This window comes from Sinocyclocheilus grahami, unplaced genomic scaffold (assembly GCF_001515645.1).
Source record: "Sinocyclocheilus grahami isolate Dianchi unplaced genomic scaffold, SAMN03320097.WGS_v1.1 scaffold410.1, whole genome shotgun sequence".
Classification (NCBI taxonomy): Eukaryota; Metazoa; Chordata; class Actinopteri; order Cypriniformes; family Cyprinidae; genus Sinocyclocheilus; species Sinocyclocheilus grahami.
The window spans coordinates 1,926,188-1,936,435 of NW_015505589.1; the positions used below are offsets into that span (position 1 = coordinate 1,926,188).

Sequence of the window (10,248 nt, forward strand, 5' to 3'; positions counted from 1 at the left end):
TCCCCAAAATATGGTTAAGTATAGGGAAAACTTTCTGTAAGGGTTGGTGTAGGACAATATAATATACAGTTTGTACAGTATAAAACAATTATGCCTATGGAATGTCCCTATTTAGATAGCTAAGTAAACGTGTGTGTGTGTGTGTGTGTGTTTATCTTTGGGAACGTCAGCATGTGTTTGCAATTTGCACAGCTGGTACAAGAAGAATTCAGTTTTCTCGAAAAAGCATGAGAATTTCATAAGGCTTGGAAACATTTACAAAATGCTTGAGTACATGCAAAACAGCTGTCGGCACACAAAAGGGTTTAAATGACCAAAATGACAACAAATAACACGGATATGTTCAGTGCATGCACATTTCACTTATTGCAGGGTATTTTGTTGTGGTATATGAGTGTGAGAGTGACTGTGAATGCAGTGAGAGCAGTAAGAAAGCTGCTGGTCTCTCTGGAAGCTGAGCTGCAAACACTCGAGGGCAGATGATTATTGGAGGCATTATAAGGGGATTGAGCAAAACACTCCGCTGCAGCCTTGTCGCACTTGCATATGAACATTTCACACTCATCATTACTGTCTGAAAGAGAAAAAGAGAGGTTGTATAAAGGAGTATGTTTAATTTTATTAAATACACACTTCAGCTATTACTTGCAAATAATAAAAGACTATAATATAACACAAGGCCACTTAAATGTACTCAAAGAGAGTACACTTTAAAGACATGACACTTTAAAGTAATGTGGGGTTTGGTGTTTGGGTTTTGTTTCATGTTCATGTTTTCCATGTCTTTTATTTTGTAATTGTTTCACCCTGTCAGTGTCATGCTTCCCTTGCCCTCATGTATCTCTGCCTTGTGTATGTATCATGTTCTGATTGGTTGTCTTAGTCATGTGTCTTGTTTCCCATTGGTTTGTTCTTGTCATGTGACCCTCTTGTTTGCTATAAGTAGCCATCATGCTGCCATTGTCTCTGGTCGTGTATTGATGTTGTAACCCACTGTCGGTGAGTCTAGTCTGTTTGTGCCTCGTCAAGTCTGTTCATGCCTTGTCAAGTCTGTGTCTCTGTCTTCGTTTATTGTTTAGATCACTGTAAATAAACTGCACTTGGGTTCTTCACTACGCTCGCCTTCAGTGGACTGAATCGTTACACACACTTATGTACACTTAAAATGTGATGTGTTTTAAAGCTCTTTTGTTGTGATTTAAAGTACACTTATGTGTTGAATAACACACTAAAGCACATGTAAAGTACTTGATTATAATTTGTCTGTAGTGTTTTATTTAATATTAAAGTTAACATTTTACTAAACTGCAACTTCATCATTACCAATGTCTAATTACAAATGAATAGTTTATTTGCAAAAACAGAATTCGATAAAATGTTGTTTATTGTGGTAGTTAGCTGTATTTTTTCCTTTTTCTTTTTTTAACCTAATTAAAATAACCCAACTGCAGTTTGATTGAGATTTATTGGAATGCACAATGAAAAAAGTTATCTGTTTTTGCAAATGAACTCTTCAAGCATACTTTACCATAAATGCTTGTCAGTATTCAGAAAGTACACTATTTCACTTTATTTTATGGTATCCTTGTTACACATGTTATAATATATAACGCATAATATTATAAGATTGAATTTTAATACATTTTTATTTAATTTCAAATAACCTGCAATGATTTGTCTGAAAGATTTATAGTTTGCAGTATATTTTTCTGTACTCTTTAAAAATGCTCAGAATTATATTTTGACGCTCAAAATGCTCAGAATTATATTATATGAAGTTAACTTATACAACAGTTAATTGTGTTCCATTGGTTGTATGTCTGTTTGTTTCAAACAAACTGTCAGTTTTGTATTAGTTGTGGGGAATTTCATTAAGTTTTTCGGCAGTTATTCTGCAGCCATTGAACCAACCGATTCGTTCAACAACACTGGTTCAGTCAGGAATTTTGAGTGAATCATTGATTCATTCACTCAACCAATTCGTTCAACAACACTGGTTCAGTCAGGAATTTTGAGTGAATCATTGATTTGTTCAACCGATTCGTTCAGCAACATAGATTCATTCGGAAAAGAAATGCCACTTGTTAGCAGACGCGCAACAGTTAGGCTAATTCAGCTGTGGCTTGTCTTGAAAAAAGTTCTGATAGCAGAGAAAAAAATAGACTTTTTTTTTGTAAGTTTGTCTGTTTTTTTTTTAATGTGTGTAAATGTTACATGTGATGTCACTGATATATATATATTTTTCTTCATGTTGGCATCCCCGCATTTTCACTCACCCAGACACGTGACCGTTTTGGTATTCTCATCACACTTGTAGTCATATGTGTTTGTGTAGGGATTGTCAAGCACTGATGAGCAGGACTGAAGGGTCTTTGCTGTGCCATAGCACGCATCATGGGTAAAACAACACCTACCAGGTCATTAGAGAAAGAGCATTAATAATACACAATTACTCAGAATAAATACTGTGTAATAAACACTAACACATTCTCACTGAATATAATATAATACACTAACTGGTCGAGCTGGTCAACAGGCGTCCCTGTACCACCTAAACCGCAAAAGCAGCCATAGTCTGCAAAGTCCAGCAGTGGTGAACTGTCCGGTACTGTGCACTTAATCATGTCCTTGAACTGCAGCAAGTTTTTAATGCTGTTCAGATGAGCTACAGAGAAGATATTTCTGGTAAACTCAAGTGCTAAATGTGGTTTTGAATCAGTTTGAGTAATAAAGCAAATCTACTGATAGGAACAAACTGCTAGCGTGTTAGAATCTGTTGCATTATTTACACTACCATTCAAAAGTTTGGGGTCTGTAAGGTTTAATTCTTTTTTCAGCATTGATGCATTATATTGATCAAATGTGTAAATTTTGTTTAAATTAGTTCACATGAAATTAGAAAAAGTTGTAATGAATCAGTATGTTATTGTTAAGAAGGCTATGGTTAACAGTACTTACATGTTGGCAGAGTCACAGTAAGGATCAAGAGTGTGAGACAGACAGCCATACCACTGCAAGAAGCAAATAACTTCATAGTGTATATATTATTGTAGATCTATTAATTTTATTGTTGTTTTCTCACACATTAGGAAAAAAAGAGATTTCTCAGAGATTAGAAATTTGCAGTAGCTTTTTGTCTCCTGTCTGAGATCCTGGAGCTTAACCATGTTCAAAAAGGCCATTGAGATCAGTTGAGAGAATGTGCATACTGCTTTGGATAAAATAGTGTCATTTTTTTAAACATTACATGAAAATTAAAATACCCAAACTCTATTTTTACAAGCTGTCTTGCGCAGTGTTGTTTTAAACTTCACATCCCTTACAACCTTTTACCTCTAACTATAGGCACAAATCTTCTTGGGTACAATGCTTGTGCTGTATAGTTTAATTCCTCACTTGGCATCGTGTATAATGGTGCATTCAAGTCATGTCGGATAGATCTGTAATGACTTGATTACTTAATTTTAGGGAATTAATTATTATTAATTCATTCAGGTTTTGAAAGGACTCGGATCGGAAAATTCTGAGTCAACCTGATTAAAGCTGAATTCAAATCTGATAGTTTACACTTTAAATCAAGGGTCGTCCAGCGAGCCGGTGATTCTTAGTATATTTTAACAACTTGAATCTTTGTATTTTCCTTGACAATTGGTCAATACGATTATAATAATTTGTAAGCTCTTAGATAGGTAATGTAATCTTTGGCAAAGGTTTTAACCTTAAAATTATATGACACCAAACAATGATTCTTTATAAATGAAACATGAATTTTATTGGCTATTCTAGATTGGCTGATGTAGTTTCTGGGAATTCCCTTCGGAGATTGGTTACTGCGATGACATCAGAATGGCATCCCTTTTGGGGAAGCCCTTGTGGGATTGGTTGGTTGCCGGGTTATGGAAGAGGCTTGAGCAGTCCTGCTTAAAGTCTGAGTTTGCAAGACTTTGCATTTTGCAGAGTTATGAAGCTTCAACTGAAGTGTTTGAGTTCTTAGATGGTCTCGCTATGCGATGGTACAGCGTGTGGGGGCGCTTTGTCGCGCTCACCAAGGTGAAAGCCAAAAGGTCTAGAGAGAGAGAGCGATGTGAGAGCCTTGTGTCCATTTTAAGCAGGCTGGCCTTTGGTCCGCCCCACGACGCGCTCTTCCAATCGGACGCTGTTGCAGGACTTAGCCACGCCCTGTGTGGTACCTTTTTTTTCATGCACAAGTCACATGCCCTCGTGGGGCGTACTTCTGGAAGTTTCAAATAACTTCTGATAAAAGTCTTATCACCAGAGAATGATACATAATATAAAATTTTCACTAACACCAATGTTCGGCGAATAAGACAAGCTCTCACCTGATATTAAACTTCACATATCTTACGTGCATATTAAATGCTTTGTCTGCTAAAACGAGTTATAAGGCAAATATTAAAATATCATGGTTTCAATAACACATCAAATATATATATACGGCATAACACATACAGTGGATACATTTTCTCTACTTATGAGTTTTAATCGATTGTCTGTGTACGTTCTGTTTCTTTGGTTGTAACATAAGGACGCGGGTCCGTTGGGGTTTCAGGAAGCAGATGTGATGGGAGTCATGTGTTAGTCACGTCAAGATCCCGTGGTGCGGGCCTGAGGGCACTAGTTAATTTACTGTCCTTTTCCTGTTTGGGATATAATAGTTCCATCCATTGGTGGTCATAAGACATCGTGGTTTCTATATATTGTGAACAAACCTTTTCAGTCCTTGATACAAAGAAAGCTTTGTTGTCTCTTGATTGGATCAGTCTTTAATCACTCCTCTGAGTAGATGACGACACGACCGGCAGGAAGTCGACCCAGAATATTGGAATCATGTGCTGGGTGATTAGCAAACCTCATGATGGCTGATAGGGGCATAATAGTAGTGTCCGTATATGATAGAAATCCCTACAGATCGTATTTACGAGTTGATCGCCACATACACATGAACACCACCACAAAGTCGTTATTACGAGTGGGAAACTTCTTTAAGCCCCGAGTTTCCGAGTTGGGGGCATGTCAATGAGAAACATGGCGGAATCGATGGATGCAACGTCTGTAGTTGACCGTAAGCTTTTGTTTAAATTGATAGTTTAGTTGTCCTATTGTAACACCCCTGTGGACTGTTTGTTGTGGTTTCTTCCCCTTGTGTTGGTTTAGCCCGTATAATCATTAGTTAATTACCTCATTGTGCTCACCCGTCTGCCCCTCATTATCTGCACTATATCTGTTCCTGTCTCTGGTATTTGAGTTTGTCGGTTATTGTGTGTGTGTGTGTCTGTGTCTGTGTGTGTCCCTGTCCCTGAATCTGCCTTGTTGTTTCTACATTAAATATCCTTATTTGAATCCTCCTCGTCATCCTGCCTGCCTCCACACACCTTGACCGTGACAGAATAACCGACCCTAAAGTACCCCTCATTTGTTTTTGTCAGTTTTTATTTTGTTTTTCTATGGATTACCCCGCCTTCGAAAACCTCCAGTTGGAGCAGGGGGAACGCTCTCTTGAGGACCACACAAATGACTTTCTGTCCCTGGCCCACCTCACGCACTACCCGCGGACAACAACACCAGGCCCACTCAGGACCCTGAGCCCAGCCCACCATCTCCCCGCGGTACGGAGCATAAACCTGAGCCCACCGATGACGGAGAGCCATTTCCCTCCGTGATCCACTAGCCGGAGCAAAGCCCCACGGCTGAGAAGAGGATCGCCTCGGATGTTGAGCCCAACGCGTCAGACCAGGTGCGAGAGCCGGTGACAGTGCCCACCACGAGGGAGCAAGCCGTGGACGGTGTGAGCGCGGAGAGGAGCTCCGCCCCCTGCATCATGGCTGAGGGTGAGCGGACTATGAAGGGAATTCAGGGCCAAAATGAGGAGGAGAGACCGCGGGATCCCCAGTCCAGCCCAGGAAGGGCTTCTGATGTTTCGTTTAGCCCAGGAAGGGCTCCTGATCCCCAGTTCAGCCCGGGAAGGGCTCCTGATCCCCAGTTCCGCCTAGGAAGGGCTCCAGCCCAAGAGCTCTCTCCAGTGCCCGCTCCTCAAAAATACACGCCCTCCAACCCGCTCCGGCCTCCTCCAGCGCTCCACTGGGCGTCGACCCGCCATCGCCTCTGGACTCCTCTCCTCTGGCTGCGCCTCGTCGCTCTGTCCTACCGGCTCCGTTGGGCTCCTTCCTCCCGTCAGCTCCACCTTGGTCCTCAGTCGCTCCGGCTCCGCCGCGGATCTCTGGATCTCGGCCTCCGCCTTGGTCGCCAGAGCCCTCGGCTCTACCCTGGCCCCCCGGATCCTCGGCATCCCCCTGGCTCGTTGGCTCTCTGTCTCTGCCACGGGCTCCTCCTCCACCTACTCCGCCGCCATTGGCCGGCCCCCTGGAGTCGGTGGACATTCCTCCCACCTGGCTCCTCCTCCTGCTCTGGTTCCCTCCTGTCGTCTCCCTGGCTCCTCCCTCCATCGTCACCTCCCTGGACTCTGTTAGCCGTCCTCCTCCTGGAAGTCCATCCTCCGCCGGAACCTCCACCTGTCAGCTCTGCCTGCCAGCCCTTTGCCTTCCCCTGTCACCATCTCGCATCCTCTGCTTTGTCCTCCTCCTCCTAGTCCCCCTCCGCCCCTCCCTCTCTTTCTACGGTGCGAGGACGCACCTTCTGGGAGGGGGGAGTAATGTAACACCCCTGTGGACTGTTTGTTGTGGTTTCTTCCCCTTGTGTTGGTTTAGCCTGTATAATCATTAGTTAATCACCTCATTGTGCTCACCTGTCTGCCCCTCGTTATCTGCACTATATCTGTTCCTGTCTCTGGTATTTGAGTTTGTCGGTTATTGTGTGTGTGTGTGTGTCTCATCTTCCTGAATCTGCCTTGTTGTCTCTACATTAAATATACTTATTTGAATCCTTCTCGTCCTCCTCATCCTGCCTGCCTCCACACACCTTGACCGTGACACCTATAAACTTAAATTGGTCATGTTCTTGTTACGCAGCTAGTTAATGAAATCCAAGTAAAAAAATGCAGACCCTGTTGTATTTTCTTGCAATTTATTAAAAGAAGGTACACGCCATCTTGTGCCGACTAAACTGACTTGAACGCACCTGACGTTGTAATTACGACTTGTCAACTCGTAAGTACAAACGTCCCAGGAGGACTTGAACGCAGCATAAGTGTCTTCTGAATAAATAAAGGCATGTTGGAGAACTGAGGCTGGTTGGGTGTGGCTTCACATGTCAACTAAAACACACATTTCTCTTGATGCAGTAAAACACTGTGACAGCAATTCTCATGAGACAAACTACCTAAGCTAAATGATGCAAACACAGATTAAGACCCCAGAGAATGAATATTCAACCTGCTTTAAACAAATACATACTTTACACCACTGCTCAATTTACTGTGTATTTGATCTATTTATAAATAGTGTATGTCTATCTGTTATGTAATCCAAATATAGCCATATAGAGAGCAAGGTTCTAAAATTCTAAAAGGGCTTAAATTCCTTTTCAGTCACAGTTAACAACACTCTTTCCTCTAACTTAATTTCATTTTTTATAAATGACTAAAATCATATATGGGATAATTGTAGCTTATGATCTTACTGTAGACATTACTCTCAATAACAGCGCATATGCATTTCTGACTATATTATGTGACACCTTTGCATGCTACCATTTATTCATAATGTTCGTAATGGAAAAGTCAATATAATAAAGTCAATATAACAATGACTATTTCACTATCTTACCTCCAATATCCAAAGGCTTCCTTTCTGGCTAAATTATTTAAGCAATAAACGCTGTAATTTTCCAATGCAGTAGTTCTATAGCAAGATAAAGCGCTATGCCAATCACTATGACTTGCACCATATCACTGTCTCTTCTCTAATTGACAGCCTTCCTTTTTAAAAATTATTTGTACATGTGAGCAGCTTGCTATTTAAGTCAACAAGTCTGTCGACTAGTTTGGTGCTGCTAGTAAATTTATCTTTTCAGTAACAGGTAGCATTTTCCTTTCTCTGCCCATATGCTCCACTTTTGGTATAAAAACCAAGGTTACATTGAAACTGTTATCAGCTGTTAAGCTGAATTTAAATGCATTCATAACGTATTTAGATTTTTTTTCCTGCTTGACAGTCCTATTGGAATTTGTACCATAATGGCAAAGGATCCTACTGAGATTAAATAATAATCTTCAATGCCTTGTTGGATATCGTTTAATCACAGTTTTGTATTGTGTAATGTTAAAGCATAGCAATCTTAGATCTAGTTTTTGTTTTGGTGAAACTCTTTAAAATCTTTCCTGTGTGATCTTTTAGGATGGATTCCAAATTACGAAAACAGTATCACTTTGACAAGCTTGTTTTCAAGGCTCATGCCAGGCTGGGGTGTTGCAGATCAGAGATTTCCTGCAAACTAAAAACACCACAGTTATTTAACTCAGTTTAGCAGGACTTTCAACATTGTCGCCTGGTTACATCACAAAAAACACACACACACACACACACACAACTGTCTCAGCCAACCCTAATGACCAAAACAGTTGCCATGATAACTGTGTAGGGATTTCGATAATATAGACTACACTCTTAAAAATAAAGGTGCTTCAAAAGGTTCTTCAAGCGATGCCATAGAAGAACCCTTTTTGGTTCCACAAAGAACCATTCAGTCAAAGGTTCTTTAAAGAACCATCTCTTTCTTACCTTTTTATAATCTGAAGAACCTTCTTTTGCCACAAAGAACCTTTTGTGAAACAGAAAGGTTCTTCAGATGTTAAAGGTTCTTTATAGAACTATTTAGACAAAAAGGTTTTTCTATGGCATTGTGAAGCACCTTTATTTTTAAGAGTGTAGCTTACAAAAAACATCTTTATCTACAAGAGAACATTCAATTACCTCTGTGCAAAATGTGACAAAGAAAACCTTGCATTGAGAAAAACATAAACATAATGCATGATACCCATATAGACAGATATGTAGTGCTCATATTAAAGCCTATTAAAGCAGCAGAACAGTTAAAAAGTATAGCTTATCCAACAAAATACGCTATCAGTGTGTGATTGCTTCATGTAAACAAACAATACACAAATAATGTTTTAGTGTGCATTTTATTAGCACAATGGTCCATTCATCAACAGTTATCATGTTATTTGCAGATTTTCTAAATCCAGAGGAACGTAATGGGAATGTTCACATTAAATGTCAAATGTCTTTTAGTAACATCCCAGGAATCAAGTTCTCTAAGAAAAGATGAAAACAGACATCACAGATGTCCTTTGAATGATCAAGGAGTATTTTGAAATTCATAAACTGAAAAGCCACATACAAAACACGTCTGCAAGCTGATATTTTTACATGTAGCAAACGCATTACATTATTTGTGCAAACATTGTAAATATTGGTTTATGGATCGGACGCTGACATTCAGAAACACACAACTATAAACTCACAGAGACGCATGCGTTTGGTAACGTTTGATAGGTATGGTCCCTTTCTTCGATGAATAACATTTAGTAGTATAAGGCAGAAACCAGAGAGAATAGTGTTGGTGGATTGAGATCATATAGGCTTGTACAGCAGTGTGGTCACATACTTCTTTTTGTAGCGGTGTGTCGCACTAAGAACCATCACGCCATCCTGTGTGAGGAGAGCAAACAGATGCACATCAGTGATATCAACTGAAAATGCTGGTCACCTCTACCATATCCTCCTGAGAACCAGAAATAAAAAGCTTTGTGAATTTAGTATTTTTTCATGTCATTACATTGTTTAGAGCATAAGAAAAAAATGGTAAAATAAAATTTTGGAAAAATTATATTTTATTCATAAGTTATGCTATGTCCTCTGTAGAGGACACCGGGACTCAGTTTTTCTAATAAATTAAATGACAATAGTAGACATGAAAAGGCAAAAACAATGGGAATTTTTTTTAAATCACCAATCAAGTTTTAGGTTTCAGGATTTTTTTATAACTAACTTTGTTTAAGGATGGTTCTCAACTATGTTATAAAATATATAACACAGTGATTTGATATACCATTTTGCTTTATGCAATATGTGTGTAAAAATTCCATAAACTGGTTTTCCCATTAAGCACAATGTTATATACACTGTTATATACACTAAATACACTGTATCTAGTTTGCTTATTAAAGTGCTGTTTGGACAGCATGTTGAAAAAAGAAGTGTAATAATGGGAGTAGTAATGGGACAGATTTTCATAATAATATCTAATATTTCATAAGAATATTGATAT

The 10,248-nt window shown here is 39.6% G+C and overlaps 2 protein-coding genes across 2 annotated transcripts in view; both read right to left on the reverse strand.

Moving 5' to 3' along the window:
- Nucleotides 1–146: 146 nt before the first annotated feature.
- Nucleotides 147–2,632, reverse strand: LOC107550944 (phospholipase A2-like). The gene is made up of 3 exons (XM_016232393.1): nt 2,518–2,632; nt 2,277–2,410; nt 147–574 (listed from the first exon to the last, which is right to left on the reverse strand). The coding sequence occupies exons 1-3, from the start codon at nt 2,622–2,624 to the stop codon at nt 360–362; spliced, it is 456 nt and encodes a 151-aa protein (XP_016087879.1). The 5' UTR covers nt 2,625–2,632; the 3' UTR covers nt 147–359.
- A 6,449-nt stretch (nt 2,633–9,081) lies between these two features.
- Nucleotides 9,082–10,248, reverse strand: part of LOC107550926 (5'-AMP-activated protein kinase subunit beta-1-like) — a 3,468-nt gene continuing 2,301 nt past the window's right edge. Inside the window, exon 5 of the mRNA XM_016232375.1 lies at nt 9,082–9,629. Within this exon, the coding sequence (XP_016087861.1) occupies nt 9,552–9,629 (78 nt within the window). The 3' untranslated portion in view covers nt 9,082–9,551. The remainder of the gene's footprint in view (nt 9,630–10,248) is intronic.